Source organism: Symsagittifera roscoffensis, chromosome 3 (assembly GCF_963678635.1).
Source record: "Symsagittifera roscoffensis chromosome 3, txSymRosc1.1, whole genome shotgun sequence".
NCBI lineage: Eukaryota > Metazoa > Xenacoelomorpha > Acoela > Convolutidae > Symsagittifera > Symsagittifera roscoffensis.
The window spans coordinates 22595019-22613023 of record NC_087064.1 but is presented as its reverse complement, the minus strand read 5'-3'; the positions used below and the strand labels follow the sequence as shown (position 1 = coordinate 22613023).

At 34.9% G+C, this 18005-nt stretch overlaps 1 protein-coding gene across 1 annotated transcript in view; it reads left to right on the top strand.

Annotated features, from left to right (window-relative positions):
• LOC134842821 (uncharacterized) overlaps window positions 1-18005 on the top strand; it is a 235648-nt gene that overhangs the window by 206566 nt on the left and 11077 nt on the right. The window contains exons 2-5 of the mRNA XM_063859316.1: window positions 13940-14032; window positions 14347-14557; window positions 14823-15119; window positions 15443-15491. Coding sequence (XP_063715386.1) covers window positions 14016-14032; window positions 14347-14557; window positions 14823-15119; window positions 15443-15491 — 574 coding nt within the window. The 5' untranslated portion in view covers window positions 13940-14015. The remainder of the gene's footprint in view (window positions 1-13939; window positions 14033-14346; window positions 14558-14822; window positions 15120-15442; window positions 15492-18005) is intronic.

The following is an 18005-nucleotide window of genomic DNA, read 5'->3' as shown; positions in this document are numbered from 1 at the left end:
AAGAGTATTGCATCGGGTACTAGACTTTTTCCCGTAAACAATTTTGTCCACAAGATCTGCAATTCTAGAGGATCTTCACTTCTAGAGGAAGATACTGAAGTAGGATCTTCCTCTAGGATATACTTAAGTAGCAATTAGTTCAAACCTGTTTCAAGTAGTAAGTATCTTTTCAAAAAATGTCTCAAATTTTTGCGGTTTCGTGGTCTTCGTCCTAGTTTCAGTCGGTTCATTTTCCGTTTTTGTAAACGCCATTTTTTATATGCTAGGGTTTTATTGGGTTGCTTTTTAAAGCATGGGTTTTTTTCCATATTGAACAAGTCTTACTATAACTGGTACTTCACAAATTTGTAAGTTTACCATATCCGACTTCGGGTTATTTTTTTTAAAATTTTTTTTGTTCGTTTGTTTTTGATATTCTAACAGTTTCAGTTGATGTTGTATTGAATTAATTTCGAGAGGAAATTATATTCCTTTGGGATTATGTGTGTCAGTTCGGATGGGTCGTAAAAACTTTAAAATTTTATGAGTTTTTTTGTGACAACAACTTTGTGTTCGGCTCAACAGGTTTCGACCCAAAGATTTTTGCCTTTGTTGGCGCTCGGTAAATGATTTGCACTTACTAAGAGCTGTTTGTGAATTTCATCCGATACAAATATGACGTTTTTGTGCTGTAACTTTTCAACTTTTGTCAAGCTTCTTTTTCAGGTAATTTTTTCCAACATAATTTTTCAGAATTTTTTTTATGATTTCTGATTTTTTTTTCATTCACTATGTTGTAAAGCGATGTTTTTTTTGCATCGCAAGTGTAACGAATCTACGCTTCGCCTCCTTGTTGAAATTTAAAGAGCTTTCAGGACATTTATTTGTTTCTTGGAAATTCAAAAGTTGAGATTTTTTCAAAAAAAGTGTTTTTTTTTAAACACTTCTCCATCTGTTTTTTAGCGCATGGAAGGAAGAACAAATTAGCAATGGTTTGCTTGGCAAGTAATTTTTAAAAATAGCGCTTACAGTTTTAATAAACAATAATGAAGATTGACTCTTGAGTCTTTATTAGCCTGAAAAGCAAAATTTTCCAACCGTTTTTACTTTTCATATTTTAAAAGTACAAATGTAAGCTATGAAACAGATGAATCCGTTTGTAAAGTAGCGATAGCTCTCCATATACTACATCTCAGCCACCAACCGCCATGATATTACTTGCCAAATGGTATTAAGTTTTTTTAAATGGTTTTCAACACTGCCTAATATGATCTCAAGTTCTGATTTTTTTCACAGTGCGAAGTGCACGCGCAGATCCCCATCAAATTTTCGATCATGCTTTGCCAATGTCTTTTTCGATGAATTATCTGGCCACATTTGCGAGTGTCATGAAGCCAATCGTTTTGCTGTACGATTTTTTGACGAGCAAGGTAAAATTATAGTCCTGACTTTGTTTGTTTTCTTTGTTTTTGTTTTGCTTAGGGGTTTCAAGTCTTGCCTCCAAATATGACTGCGCGAAACATTATAGCCGTGTTAAATGTTTTTTTTTTCAAAAATTAGATTTGAAAATACTTCACTTAGTTTGGAATTTTAAATATGGGTGCTCAACACCTTCTAGTTTTCAAGATATTGCGTTTTTGTTTTCTCAAAATTTTAAAAATGATTATTTTTCAAAAATATATCTAATTATGAAATTGACTTTTTTGAAAGTGATGTCAGTGTTTTCTCCGCAGTTGCGGAAATGGCCTAAATACTTCTGAGGGCTAAAACTCCACTAAAACATATGCCAATACGTATGAGTACCAGCCAGTCATCCTTCGATCCAGCCATCACTCAAGCCATTCATCGAACCAGCTGTATATTCATTAATCTAGATAGCCATCCGTGCGTCCATCCAGCTATCGACCCATCTATTCTGCCCGTACTCCATCCATTCGTTCATCCAGCCACCCCTACAACCAGCATATCCATCCATTCAATCCATTTTTCTCTAAGTTAAACGTGGGCCTGTAAGTTTGATTTAAATGTTTTGAACGAGTTTTTTGTGGCATATGGTTGTACTCAATTTGAAATTTGGAGTTGCAATAGCGAACAAATAGTCTGAATTAATTTTTTAGACTCGAAGTAGCGTAGTTAATATGAGAACTGCGGAAGTTTCATTGGGAAGTATAATTTTGAGCTGAAGTGAATGAATAACTGGATAAAAAAATTGCAGTGCACCTATTGTTCAACTATTGAGTTTTCTTTTAACATAAGTGAAGCTATGACGTGTGACTCTTAATCTCGATTTCGGTGGTTCAGTTCCGGCACAGCAGAATTTTTATTAATTTTCCCTTTTTTCTTTCAATTCTTTCCTTTTTTCACTTTTTGACCCTTAAGAGCTACTTCTTGCCGTTTTCGTTTGCTTTCTACTCTACCCTGAGATTGGTTTCAGATCAAGTATTGCTTCCTATGCGTTGCTTGATGTTCTATAGATGATATCAAGTACTAACGGCTCAAACAAAAGCCTACGAAGTAAAGGAGCGAGAGTGAGGGGTAATGGAAACCAGGTAACGGAACCAGAAAACAAGGCGACCAGAAAGTGGAAAGGCAAGCTAGTGGAGCTGCAGACAGAAGACTTGTTAGTGAGAGGACTGGTCGTGTTCGTGAACGAAAAGGAAACAGTGTTCCACTTAGTTGATGGTAGGTTCTGCCTGGTTCCTGACAACCTAAATGACAACGGAAAAATCAGAAAGTTCAGCTAATTTGGAAAAATATTTTTTGAGTTCTATTCCATTATCTTAAACAGTTGAGTAATTTATGACGTTTTACTCCAAAGTAGTAAAAAGTTGCATAATTTATGACAGCTTTCATCGTTAAACAACTTTTGCGGAGAAAATTTTTATTGGATTGTGCCGTGTTTAAAATAAAAATTCTATTTTGATAAATTCTGATGAACAGCTGCTCTTACGCTTTTGGGCTGCTCTAGATAGTTTGAGAGGATTTTTTGATATACTTCAAGTCTTTAAGATGTGTATCTGTTTTTTTTTAAATTTCCGAGTGGATGCACCTCAACTTTATCTTGTGATATCTTCTTTTTAAAAATTGTTCAGGCATTGAAGTGACTCTACAACAGAAGCTGGCTGAAGTTGCAATCGTAACAGAGATTGTCGCCAAGCGAAGTGAGTAATTAGTTGTTTCTGCTGTTTTATCAAGTGTCAATAAACGTAGTGAAGACACTTATATAGGTTGTTTTTTAATAACAGTCTCGGTGAGCTTGTTCGACCGAGGGGCGAGCTTGAAGGGTAACTGGAAGGTCCAAGTAGACCTCTACTTCGAGCTTGAAAATGGAGATTTAAGGGTCGTTGAACGCTTTTTGCCGTTTGAGTTCAGTTCATTTCCTTTGTAAAAAGCAAGGTAACCCCCACTATCGAACAGCAAAAGTAACGTCACAAAAAACAAGATTGACTTCTAGTTTCGAAAAAGGATTTTAATTTTCCGATTTGCCAGCGGAATAAATAATTTACGTATTGATCCAGTTTTCTAATTTTGGGTTAGTTTTATCGAAAAAATTTTAATCATAAATTATTCCTGATTTTCAAAGAGCCTGAAAGCCATATACTTCTTTGAAATTTGGAAGTTTTTTTTAAAAAACAAGTAATTTTTTTCGCGTTCATTGACTCTCCAATTTCCAACAGTCTATTGGTTGGCTCTGTTCTTTAGTATAAAAATCAATTTAAGTGTTATTCACCCTCATTTTTATGTTTTGGTGGTTTGCCATAGCTTGGTTAACCGTAAAAAATTAACCTTTTGGTTAGGCCTCTGGCTTGTTAACTAAAAAAATTCATTTCGTTTTAAGTTATCTTAATGGAAGTTATGGGAAACATGGTCAACCATTAGTTTTAATATGGATTTCAGAATTTCCAGCAGAAAAATATCTAATTAATCCAGTTTCATTTGGTTTAGTTTTTTTTTGAAAAGAGACAATCATTTAAGACTCGGGAAATTCAAAGAGCAGCTTTGAAACTTTCGTTCATTGACCTTTTTCCTAGTGTACGGTTGGCAAAAAATCAGGAAAAAAATCTTAGGTTCAGGAAAAATCTTAAAATCTGTGCATGCGATTATTTGAATCGGTATGACTTCAGATTTTATTTAGGCCCAGTTCAAAGCAAACTGCTATAGAACAGCACAAGTATAAAGGTCTCGAACAACTTTTTGGGAGAGGATTTAATTTTTAGATTTTTTGAAGAGATCAAGGTCATGTACTATTTCTTCAAAATTCGAATATTGAAAACTGTTTTTTTTTCTCATTTCATGCGTTTATTGACATTTTTCCAATATAGTGCCATAATTTTTCAAAATCCCGATATTTAATGGACTTGAAAAAATAATCAACTGCTTTTTGGGTTTATTTCTTTTTAACTCCCGGCACTTGGCGGTAATAACCTGCTCTAATTTTCCTTAAGAGTCCTACCCTCTGTTGGTAGTTTGCAACAGACTGGCGCAGCTGTGGTGAATACTTTTAACTATATCGAACTGTATAATATCTTGGCCTTAAGTTTTAAAGAAAAAATATGTTTTGGTGTTAAGTTATCATATTTTGGTGATTACACCAGCAATGCTTGTGTTATAGTATGAACTATTTTTTTCCAACTTGAGAACTATTTTTTTCTCATACAAAACAGTCCAAAAAGTCATGAAATGAAGGGGAAAACGGTCCGATACACAATAGTCCGGATTAAGTCCGCCTGTGCGCGCTTTGCTGCGATAACCAGCTCTTATTTTCGTATAGTCCTACCCGTTAGTGGCAAGCTCGCAGCACGTTGGCACGACTATAGAGATCTTTATTTTGCTGTTTATGTTGTTTGAACTAAGGAAAATTTTCGGCCTACCGGCTTTAAAAAACAATGACTACTTGGGACTGTATTTCGGACTGTTTTGGATCGGACTGTTTTTTTGACATTTTTTTCTGGAATGTCTTGTAGTGGAGTGTTTTGTATGGGACTGATTAGCCTGTATGATTGTTAATTGTCTGAGCACACCTTGAGACGAATTGTAAGCTAACCATCTTTTTTTTAGTAATACGAGATCCGATTGTGAAAGCATTAAACAATGGTCCAAAAATTGCAGCATCAGCATCATCTTGTGAGCATCCAGTTAGCTCACAAACAAGCGATAGAAATAAAGAAGCCAAACCAGAGAAGCATACCTCGGAACATGAAGACTGTAATGGTGAAGACGAGACGAGCAGAGCTGAGACAGTATCGACAAAACAGCTAGTGGTGCCGGAAGATGTCTGGCTACAGAAAACAGAATTGTATGTTACTTACTCCTTGACAATTGAGAGACGATGAACGTAGTGAAGATTCTTATATAGATTGTGATGATTTTTTTCAGGCATTAAAGGCTCAATTTTGATTTTTTGCGGTTTGACTTGATTTATTTTCAAGTTCAGTTTATTTCCTTTGTTAAAAAGAAGGGAAACTCCATCATCGATTTCTTTTCAAGTTCAGATTTTTTCCTTTGTTAAAACGAAGGGAAACTCCATCATCGAACGGCAAAAGTCTAAATGTCACGAGAATTGTGATCAATTTCCAGTTTCGAAAGTGAGTCTAAACTTGCAGATTTCTCGGCATGATAAATAATTTACCTATTGATCCAGTTTTCTCAAAGGTTCAGTTTTTTGTATCAAAAAGTGTTTACCGTAAGTTGTTCCTGAAATTCAAAAGCTTGACAGCCAGATCATTTTTCTTTTAAAATTTTCAAAAAACAAGTCAGCGGTTTTTAAGAGTGATGAACGTAGTTCAGACTCTTATATAGGTCGCGATTATTTTTCAGGAAAAGTCATAAATTTGTTCAGTTTCAAATAAACTTTTTCGCGGTTTGATTTTTGGTTTCTTTTTAAGTTCAGTACATTTCCTTTGTTAAAAGGAAGGAGAACTCCAATATCGAACAGCAAAAGTGTTAAGCTTGCGAAAAACGTGATCGACTTCTAGTTTCGAAATGGGATTTATTTATCAGATTTCCCAGTGAAACAATTTTTTTTCTATTGATCCAGTTTTCCTGAATTGGGTCAATTTTATCGAAAAAAGGCCAATAAAAAATTAATTTATAAATTCAAAGTGCTTTAAGGGCACCTATTTTCTTAAGAGCAAAGAACGTAGTGAAGTCTCTTATATAGGCCTTGCTGATTTTTTTTCAGGAAAAAAATCTTAAAAAATTGATGAACTTAGGTATAATGCACTTTTTGAGTTCACTTGAAATTAATCTGCTGGAAGTGACGTAAATATCACTCTCCAAATACCAAACTGGAAATGGGGCAAAAATGTGAAAAAAATGAGTTCTAATTTAATTTTTAGATTTTCAGTGGAAGAAAAATTTTACCTATTCATCCAGTTTTCTCAAGTTGGGTTAATGTTATCAGAAAAGTGCCAAACATAAATTGTTCTAGAAATTCAAAAAGCTTAACGGGCATCTATTTTTTCTTTGAAATTCGAAAGTTGAGTTTTTTTTAGGAAAGTCAGTGTTTTTTTTATTTTGACATGTGTTCATTATTCTTTTCCGATCTTCGATTGGCTATGTTGTTTAAAATTCCGAAACTTCTTTTTTTTTTTAGAAGAAGTTTCTCTTTTTTTTTGTTTAATTGTGTCATTGACTCTTTTCCAACTGTCTGTTGGCTATGTATTTCTTTTTCCTTGCGTTCATTGATTCTTACGATTCTTTTTTAACTGTCTGTTGGCTATGTTTGTTTAATAAGCAAAATAATTTGGCTGCTTCAGAAAATCTTATGTTATTGTACTAGCCTCTCTTAAGGAGCTTGAAATTTTAGAGTCTAATTTTTGAGTGTTAATTTTGATCTAACGTTTATGCACAATGGAACTTTGTTATTCGTTTAGAAGTATGGTTCCAAAAATGGCAATGGTCCTTGGTTAAAAAAAAGGTTAAATAAACATTACATTGAACGTAAATAGACAAAGTTTGAACTAAATACTAAGCCGAAACATGTACAATTATGTTGAAATACATATTCTGAGTTTTTCCGGCCGCGTCAATTCGCCTATATGCGCATCAACTTTTGTGGGTTGAAATCTCAGCATAGTTCAAATTTTTCTCTGAAACTTTTCATATATTTTTTTTTCTTTAGAGTTAAAACAAATTCAGCTTAAATTTACCCATTATTCAAATAAATTTAACCCCGAAAAGAAGTTTCTTTAAGTGCGCGAATTATGAATTGAAAAAGGCTTTTTAGAATTTAAGGATCTCAAAGTATCCTTGAAAATGATATTCATTAAAAATCATATATTCAAAATGACGAAAAAGATATTTGAAGGTTAAAATATGTTTAAAAACCACCATATTATATGTTTGGGCCTGTTCTTTCACTGTTTACTATTGTTCAGGCCGTTTTTTGGCCTGAATTCAATATTATTTTACAACTCAGTCTGAAATCTCTTCGGCTTTGTGCACGGCACCCAAAAAGTTTTTAATGAATTTTTTAACATCTTTTCAGTGGTTTTTCTTTTGAGTGAAGGACCGAATGACGAAAACTTTCTTTCAACCATCCACAATAGTAAAAATCGGTATTAAGTTTCTATTGCTGAACGCTTTATGCAGAAACATGAAAGAAAATTTAACAGTCCGCAAAATGAATTCTCTACCGCCAGGCGTTTTTGTAAACAGTTTGTGTCTGACTTTTGGCAAGTTCGCTACACGTATCTGTATAGTGCAAGTGGTTTAGCAGGACCACAATTTTAAACGGGCTTTAGAATGGTACTCCGTAAAACAGGCGGGACGGGACTATACTTTTTAACAAGTTCTGGAAGTTTTTGTTCAGCAATATCATCGATACACCCCAAAGATACTGCATTTTGCTCCGATTTCCGTAAAAAGTATGAAATATTCATTTTTAGGTTTAAAGGCTTGAAAGGCAAACGTCTTAAGCCAGATGGCATGCCAGCGCATCTCAAAGAAATGAAAGACTTCGTACCGTTTCCAGGACTGGCCAAGACCTCAATGGACTCTACAAATGTCAAAAAACCTGAGTCAGGACCGATCGTGGAATCTTGCGAGGACCTAGAATGGGAGGCCATTTGTGCGTCCTTAGACACGGTCTGTGGGATTCGCGGAAAATGCCCAGAGCCTCAGAGATTAGCAGCCCAAAAAGTGTTGGAACCAGTCACACTCCAACAGGAGCCTTCTGTTGGGTCAAACATGGATTCTGGAGTGTTTTTTGTTGATAATCATTTCAACTTGGTGAAAGCTGTGGAAATGTTGAGCAGCGTTGACAAATTCAGTCTGGCGGTGCAAGGAGACTTTAGAGAACTGCCCGGAGATGTTTCGCTTGTATGTTTTGCTGTACCTGAAAGTGCAATAATCGTAGACTTCGTAGCGTGTGGAAAATGTTATGGAAAAGTTCGCGACTGTTTTAAGGAGATCCTCGAAAACAAAAATGTTTTGAAGGTAAGCTAGTTTATCAGTTATTGTTTGACGAACTTTTTATGATCTACTAACTATTCCTTGATGTGAGCTAGTAACAAATACCGTCTTTTAGTGAGGACTGATAGGACTAGTTAAACATAGCGTAAATTTGAGTATGAATCGCCCATATCGCAAATAGAGTGAATTGTAGAAGTGATCCTGTTTTACTTTGGAAATCTTAGTGGAAGATTGCGTCAAAATTGTGAAACGACTGGGAACATTTCTCGAGCTTCTTGTGCGTGTTTGTTATATAAATATGATTAAGATCTGCATGGAGTGTGGAATTGTGGCCGAGGTGTTGAGGTCTCACTTTGGCATCGAACTGACGAACGTGTTCGATCCACAAGTGGCAGACGGGTTCCTAGCGGCGGGAGAAGATAAGAGCAAAATGGTCCCTGGCTTCTATTGTACTCTTATGGTGCTAGTGGGACTATACGTGCCACATCTACACAAAACACTGCCTACATATTGTCAGGAAACTGTGGTAAGTAAAAAAAAAATAACGCAGTGCGAGTTAAATCGAATTTTTTTTCCACATTATCTTGACTGCGTAATTGTCAGCCTAGTTTCCCAAGCTCGCTCTGTTATCAAATATTAATCAACTGTTGCTGTTTACAAATTTTATATATGTTATTCTTACTAATTCATATAATTTATTTCAACGATTTTTTGTCACTAATTCATAAAACGAAGTTTCAGTTATTTTCGTTTTTCTTGTTTTCCCTTATGCGAGCGTAGTTTTAAACGGCCCATCCTTTTTTTCCAGTTCAAATCGCATTAGTTAGTAGTGATCCTTTTTTGTAGCACCTCCGCAGCATAGGAGTTAGCCTAGGCAATTTAATTGCATGTGTTTTATTTGCCTCATTGGTGGCATGTATTTGAACATATCAAGCGCTTATGGCATAGTTGTTAGATATCTGGAAAGTGGGGATTTGATTATCGCAGAGAGCAGGGTTTTTGAAAATTTTAATCGACGACATCTTTACTTATTGTCTTCGGATGTGCTTTAGTTTTTTCGTTTGTTTTTCAACGCAAAATCAGGCACCAAAAATCATCATCAGAAAGGGTCGAATGATTACACCAACGAGTTTGCTAGCGTTAGTGTATTAGTACGAACCTTCTTTTTTTCTAACCTAACTCGCACATAAAAATGTACATCAAATGTGTTCACTTATATGACAAATTCACTGTAGCTTTGAAAATTGCATAGGAAATTGTAGAATTGTAAATTGCATTTATTAAGGGTCCGTGGCGGATAGTATACTTTTTGCATAGTATATGGATTTACTTTTGCGATCAGCTTAGTTTATTATTACGAACCTTTTTTTTTCTATGCTAACTCGCAAAAAGTGTTATTTAAAAGTGTTCGCTTATTTGGAAATTTCAGTGTAGCATTGAAAGTTGCATCGCATCAGTTCTCTTTTTTATTTTTGGGCAGTGTTTGGTGCCTATTAAACTTCCGTGGCTAAGTGTGTGAGACTCTTAATATATAGGTCGCAGATTCGAATCTCAGAGGTAACCGAATTTTTACTAATTCGAGACTTTTTTCTAATTTTTTATGTTGCACTTTATAGAGCTGCTTTTTATCGTGTTCTCGCAATTGTTTGCGAAGCGAAGCTTCGCCTCTAAACCTTGTTTTTTTTCTATTTTTTTTCTGTGAATTGTTCTTTTTTGCCATTTTTTTTTGAAAAGGTCAGTTGATAGAAGAAAGCAAGAAAGAAAGAACCTAAAATTCAAGTAAATTTAACGCCGAGAGGAAGTTTCTTGAAGTGCGTAAATTATGAATTGAAAAAGGCTATTTATAGTTTAAAGATCCTAAAACAATCCTGAAAATGATATTCATTAAAATTCATTTATTCCAATTGACGAAAAAGATATGTAAAGCTTGAAATACGTATAAAAACCACCAATTTATTTGTTTGATTGTGTTCTTTTGCTTTAGACTATTTTTCAGGCCGTTTTTTGGCCTGAATTCAATATTATTTTACAACTCAGTCTGAAATCTCTTCGGCTTTGTGTCTGGAACCCAAAAAGTTTATTATGAAATGTTTAAGATTTTTCCAGTAGCATTCTTATGATAGAGGTACCGAATGACGAGAATTTTCTTTCTACCAATCACAATAGTAAAAAAAAAATGGTATCAAGTTCCTAAAGTGTTCATTAAATGTGTTCACTTATATGAAAAATTCACTAGCATTAGAAATTGCATAGCACGTGTTCTTTGCTTTAGTTGTGGCTAGTGTTTGTGATTTATAAGAGTCCGTGGCTGGTTAGTTGGTGTTTGAGACCCATAGTCTCTAGGTTACAGGTGCTAATCTGAGTCGTAGCCGAATTTTTTTTTTACTAATACGAGGCTTATTTCTACTTTCTTAAATTTCATTTTATAGAACTGCATTTTGCCGTGTTCTGGCTATTTTTTGCGAAGTGAAGCTTCGCCTCTGGGTAAATCATATTGTAGTCATATTCAATCATGATTAAAACGGCATTTAAAAAATCTTCGGAGATTCGAAAAAAAACTGGTTTGAAAATTTTGCTTTTTAGTGCTTTTTTGCTTTGAATTCGAGCCAAAAAAGCGAGTGGTTTGGTATTATAGTAGGAAACGTTTTCAAGGCGGTAAAACTTCTTTTTGTTCCAAAAAAATAGATTTCAAAGCTTCATGCAGAGCTTGCTTGGCAATGAAAAGTAAAGAAGAATCTTCTAAAAAATGAATCATATGATATATATTTTTTCATTTTCGCTTGAGGACAACTTTAGTCGATTATGCCAAATTCACTGAAGTTCTAATCTGTGTTTTTTCTTCTCAACGTACCGGGCACAAAAATCTACGCATTTATGAAAACAAAACATGAATAGTGGTTACTGTGCAAGAAGAACAGAATGTTCCGACAATAGTCTTGGGAAAAAAATTTATTTTCTATTTAGTGTCTGTTTTTCTGCGCGATGTGATAAAAGGGTCAGAACGAAAAACTAAAACTTAGGCATATTCAACGGTCATAGTGAAACAGGCAAATTGGAAAACGGTTTTTGTAGAAAAATTACTAGAAATCGAAAAAAAATCGTAAAAAAAATTCAGTCACTCAACTAGGATAAGTTAGTGTTTGTTTGTCGCTTGAGTTTAGGCCTCGCCAGGTCAAGTGTGGTATCATATTGAAGCTTTTTATCCTTGATTCAGTATCCAGAATTAAAAAAAAAGTTTCAAGAGCCAAACTGATCTGAATTTTCTCGTTTTCCAGACCTTTTTTGAGATCTGCTATTAAATATAGTTTTTATTTCTAAACGATTATTAACTGATTCTTATGACTCATTAAACTATTTAGTTCCTCACTAACTAAAAAATAAATACACACAACAAATGAAGAAAGTTGAAAATAAATATATTTTTTCATATTTTATTAAAATTTGCGTGGTCGAAAGATTCTGTTCTTCTTGTACAGCATCAGCTTGTTCTTTTTTACATTAAGGTTTACTAGATTTTGTTTGAAAGGTGCAGCTCAGTTTGTGTTTACTTTTTCATTGTCAAAGCTAGTTTTTTTTACCCGAGTGCATTGTTAGTACGATGCAAGTTTGCTGCATCAGTAGGCTGCATTAGCATTATAATACCATGGGCTTTGACATTTGATTAGTTATAAATAACACATTTGATGCTTTTTTAATTCATCAATTGAACTGAATTTCCTCTCCATTTTGAGAAAAAAGCTATTTGTTTTATACAACCAGTAATCAAATAAAAATCTTATTTCAGAAATTTTTCAACTCGATATACTTCGCGAGATTTTGGAAATGCATGCTTTATACGCAATAATTTCTAATTTAATACATGCAAAGTTAGCGTAGATACCTTTAGTTAATTATTTTTCAAATTATTACTTGCAAGAAGAGTTTTTGTGCATTATGAAACTCCTAAATATTGCCGCTTCCTCGCTCGCGTTTAAGAGTCGATGAACGTAGTTCAGACTGTTATGTAGGTCGTGATGATTTTTTCTTTGTTTTTTTTTCAGGAAAATTCTTGAAGTTTCTTCTTTCCCTGCGAAATAAAAAAGTTTATCTAATGATATCGAAACAAGTCAGTTTTTTTTTTCTGTTTACTTGCGTTCCAATCCAACAGTTTGTTAGCTATGTTAGCGAAGTTGCAGCTTCGCGTCTGTGTCATAGTTGATTTAAAAAGTAGGTTTTATTTTGGTTTCCAGCAGAATGAAAAATAATCAGCGTATCTCACATTAGAAATGTTTCATGAAGAACGTCGATCATTAAAGTTAGATGCGGCTAGGTGATGTAATGAGTTCTGTAAAACTCAAAAGGTGAAAAATCAAAAACATATCTTTTCAATTGTTTGATGACCATGTTAACATTTGAATTGATGCTATTGTTAAATTGCAACAGCAAAGTTTACATGTGCTTCTAAAGGGCTGTTTTCAACAATACAAGAACCCCTTAATCTGATTTTTGAATACTTAGGCGGATGTTCGTGCATGGCTGATTCGACCAGTGCGCAGACAGTGTCTGCAGATAGCGGCGGCTGAAGTGAACGTTCTGTTACCTCTTCACAAGGCCATGACAGAAAGGTTAATGGCTAAGGTCAACAAAATCACCTCCTGCAGGCTCACTCAGTTCAAAGGCAGAACGGTAAGAACTATTTTTCTATATTTCTAGTATTTGAGCAGATCGAAGTTTTGAGTATCATTTCTATTTTAAGTAACTGGGTTAACGGATGGATGTAATTTTAGAGCAATGTTTGCAAGCTGCAAACGCCCAAAGTTAATGACATGAAACTATTGACGGACGATCGAGAACGTATGGAGAGGAGCAATCGATCTCTAGTAGAGATCGCTATGGCCAGAACCAACAGAATGCCAGTGAGCTACTCGAAAAATATAGCTCATGAGGGCAGTTCGCCGGATGAAGTGAGACTATATCGCGCAGGCAGACAGTTTTCATCCTCGTCCTCAGCATCACAATTTGATAGAAATGGAGCGCGTAATGAGAGCTATTCTAAATCTTCTATACATGGTCTATGAATATTTAATTCAAATCTTTTTCTGTATGCTTCTACCTTTTCCTAATTAGTTATAATAGGTCTTCTGTATTCGTTGATATATTTTTGATTTTCTTTAATGATATTTATGTGAAAAACTGATTCCTAGTTTTTGAATTTGACCAGAAACTTGGACGTCTGATAATTTAAAAATTTGTTTTGTTACCTTTTCTACAAAAATTGTTTCTGGAGTTTTCAGACATCAAAATTGCAAAATTTTATAGATGCATTTACGCCATGGTATGCTTTGATCAAAGTTTTAATGAGATACGGGAGTGCATCTTTGGTTTAACTATTTAAAATTTAGAAAGGGCTATTATGACTTCTGCATATGATTATTTTGATTCCAGAACTTGGCATGATAGAAAATATGTATCTAACTTGGGCTGTGTACGCATTGGTACAATCTCATTCGAAATGACTTGAAACATTGCCGTTTTTTTGGTGTAAATGTGAAACTTCGGGTTTTTCAGATCGCACTTGTGTTACTTTGTGAAAGTAGATTACAGTAACAATTTCGATAGAATTCAGCTCAAAACATCCAATTATGCAGGACAATAACGCGTAAGTGAGCAAAGGTGTTCAAAGTATTTCAACTGACAGGTCAAGACTAGAATCAAGCTATGGTGTCATTTTTACTGTTGAAAGGGCGGTATATAGTCTCCAATAATACGGTTTGGATTGATTTTTTTTAAAATTAGCTTTAAAAGATTTTATGATTGATTTACTCGTTTAAAAAGAAAATTTGATAAACTATACTCAGCTCGGTTAATTTTTGGAACAAGTTGCATGCATGTTGGTTAATATGTCGCATAGACTGGAATTGTCGACCTGGAACAACCTTAACATGACGGTAAAGTGACGTGAATTTGATTTAGCGGCAAGATATTTCTGGGCGGTCTGCCACAGAACTGCACTGAAGAAACGCTCACTCAGTATTTCACCAAGTTCGGGGAGATCATGGAGACTACAGTTGTGCGGGACCACGAGTCGGGAAGACCGAGAGGATTCGGGTTCATCAAGTTCAAGGACCCCGACAGTGTTCAGACTGCTCTGGCATCCGGACAGCACTCTATCGACGGCAAACCGGTCAGTCCGATCATATTCAGTAGCAAATTTACTGTCCGATGTCTTTATTTAGGAAACTTTGTTCTTGTTTTTGAGAAATAGGTTCTTTATTTCTTTGCATCAAAATGTGGCTTTTCGTGAATTGCTTTTACGTTCTCGATAACATAAAAAGAGTATTCGTATCATCGTCAGATTTTTTCGCGCAATGTAGCTTCGTCTCTGTTGATGTTAATCTCCTTATTTTGTCACAGTTTGAAAGAAAACCGCTTTTTAACATGATTTTTAGATTGACGCCAAACCTCTGAGACAGAAGACCTACAACAGTGGCGGCAACTTCAACCACCACCACGCGGGCGGCGGAATGGGAGGCGGTGGGTTCGGAAACCGGGGCAATAGTGGATTCGGAGGCAGAGGGGGTATGATGCGGGGACCTCAAGGCGAGAGGAGGGGTCCGGGAGGGGATGGAGGGGGCAGTCAGCGTCCTGCAGCTGGTGATCACCCCTTCAAGATATTCGTTGGAGGACTACCCAGACAAGGAGCGGATGATCACTCTCTAAGAGAGTACTTCAGTCAGTTTGGGGTGGTAAGTATTATCCTCACTTTCTAAGTCTTAGTTCTTTCTCTGAATCTGACATTCTTGAAGTTTTGAAGACTTGATCAATATGCATAATTGTGTCTTGAACCAAATCAAAGCCGAAAAACAGTTTTAAACTCAAGGTAGTTCATTGTTTTTCAGTTTTCAGTCCTTCAACGTGTTAAAAGTGACACTGAGTTTATGTCAAAGAAATGCAATAAAGACTAACATTTGTGGCTAGGTTGAGAAATTGAAACTTGTTAATGTGTTATATTAAAGAAAAGTGGTTAACTGCTATATACAAGAGTCTCATTGAGTTAATGTTGTTCTAGGTTACTGATATCGTGTTGCCGACTGACAGAGAAACGAGACAGCCCAAAGGTAAAATTTTGTTTACATATCCTCTATGTTTGTATCGCGATCCAATTTTCAATCGGAAAAGACAGGTGATTTTTTATTCCACAAAAACTGGAGTTACTTGAAACATATATTTTTTTCATTCTGCTTGAACCTAAGAAGTTTAATTGTTTTTTTTTCGACAGTGCCTAGCTTTAGCTTTCACTAATTGTTTCGTCAGATTTTGAATTCTAAAATTGATATTTGAAATTGACGGTAAAGATATGTTTTGAATCATTTGAAACTTATCAACGCTTCAATTAATGCATTTTCAAACTCCAGCATGAATTTAAACTACATTTAAACTTTTTGAATATCCTAACTGGCATTGTTTAAGAAATTACTTTCGTTCAAGACTATTTTTATCTTTTCGTTGAATCTTTTGTATGCATTCAATCTTCGAAGAGTTTGATAGTGTTTGGCTTAATCATTTTCAATTAGTATAATATTTAATGACATGAACATGCTAGTTTTCACCTAAACTTTGACAAATTTCTCCTTTCCTGTAAAAAAAAACTTATTTCTTGATTTAATATCTTTTTCCTTGGAGTTAACTCGTCCATATAGAAACCAGTGTTGGTGCTTAAGATATTTCGACTAAATGATACAAAAAATCACTGTGAAGCTCGTTTTCATGATGTTAAATGCATGTGTGGCCGTTTTTGGGCTTAACTCAGCTAGTTTCGACTGATTCAAATCTTCTTGCAAATTTTATTAAGCTTGTTTTGGACAACATTATCATTGATCCGAATTAAGAGCCTCCCCTTAATCTGTTTAGATGGAGGATGTTAGCTTGGATGTGCGTTGTAATTTACAGGAGGGGGGAGGGGGGTCATTGGGTTAGGCTGAAAATGTTCGACTAGTTGCTTTGGCGAAATGTTCGTTAACCAACCCAAGTAAAAACATCTAAAATAGTTATATGATTCGAAGCATAGCTGCACAGGATCTTCCTACTACATCTTTTTGCCAAAAAATGAACCTTTTTAAAGGTTTTTCAAGTATTTTTTATAGGGTTTTGTTGTTTCATGCAATAGGCTGGTTGTGAGGCGATAATTTAAGATGCTCACAGAAATTCATTATAGCTTCGTTTAAAGCTGGTTTAGTTGCGTCGCTTAAAATGTCGTACAAACAATAAATCCTTCAAACATTCATCCACACTTTGCTCTAAAATAGTGTAAACAGATTATATATTCAACCGCTTTTATTTAACATAAAAAGTTAATTGACGTCAAGGGAGTTTTTTGGGAACCTATATGTCGAAACGGAGTCAAAACTGAGAGATTTAGTATGATACCACACTCAACCACCTATGAGTTTCGTTTGAGGTATATAACATCGCCTAGCTGACAAAAGAGCTTTTGGAAATAGTTCCTTTCCAGATCCGGTCCAGTTTAAAACACTGAAAAAACTAAATTTAAATTCAATTTATGACCCTTGCAATAAGCCACGGTATTTCAATCGGGTACTAGACTTTTTTCTCGTAAACAACTTTGTCCACAGAGGGGTTGAAGACAGCAGTCTACGGGACTTCAGGCCGATTTTAATTTTTTTTTCACGCGCATGAAAATGATGCTAGATAGACTACAATTTGTTTTTGTGTGTCGATGTGAAACATTTGGTAGACTAAAATAGTTTTTTGTACTTAAATTTTAATTCAAATGTTTTTTGGAGCTTTATCAATCGTTTTTTTTGAATGCATAAATTGTGAAACGAAAAATTTTATGTATAAGACTTATTTCAAAAATGCATCAATAATCGTTTTTTAAAACAGTGAAAAAGGAAACTTCAGCTAAATGTATGCATAAAAAATACCAATATACTATTTTGAGACCATGATCTTTAATTTTTGCGAACTTTTTCTGTTTAGAAAGTGATTTTTCCTCTCAGAACTGCAAAGTGCTTTTTTTAATACATATTAATTTAATTGTTAGTGAACGTAGGTATGTAGGCACGTTTTGAGTTAAATTTAAATTTATTTGCTTAAAGTTGGGTGAATTGCGCTCATCAATGGTGAAAGGCGAATTGGTGCAAAAAAGTGTGAACAACTAACTTCTACGCCTTAGAGCGGCAAATTTCTAAGAAAATTTATTTGCTTTTTTATTGAGCCTTAGCAACTCCAGCCTCGTTCACACTTGCTTTTGAACCCTCAGGTCTAGGCTTTGAAAACCGACCGGACCCTGTTTTTTCAATGTGTATATGAATTTTTTTCCGGTAGAAATTGAATTGTCGGACTTTTTTCTGCTCAAGTGTTGTCGGCTTAGTTGCCACACAGATTTTTTTTCGCTGTAGTTTTGGCTAGTGTTGTTCATCTTAGTTACCTGATCATTGCAGTTTTTTAAGGTGCTGAGCTTTTTTTTGGCTCAATTGATGTCTGCTCAAAGATTGTCGGCATTGTTTCCGCATGGTAAATTTTGTTCCTTTGATAATTGAATATTCAAATTTGTTGCTTGGCATGTTTGCCTAGAATGAATTTTTATTGACGCGTACGAACATTTTAAT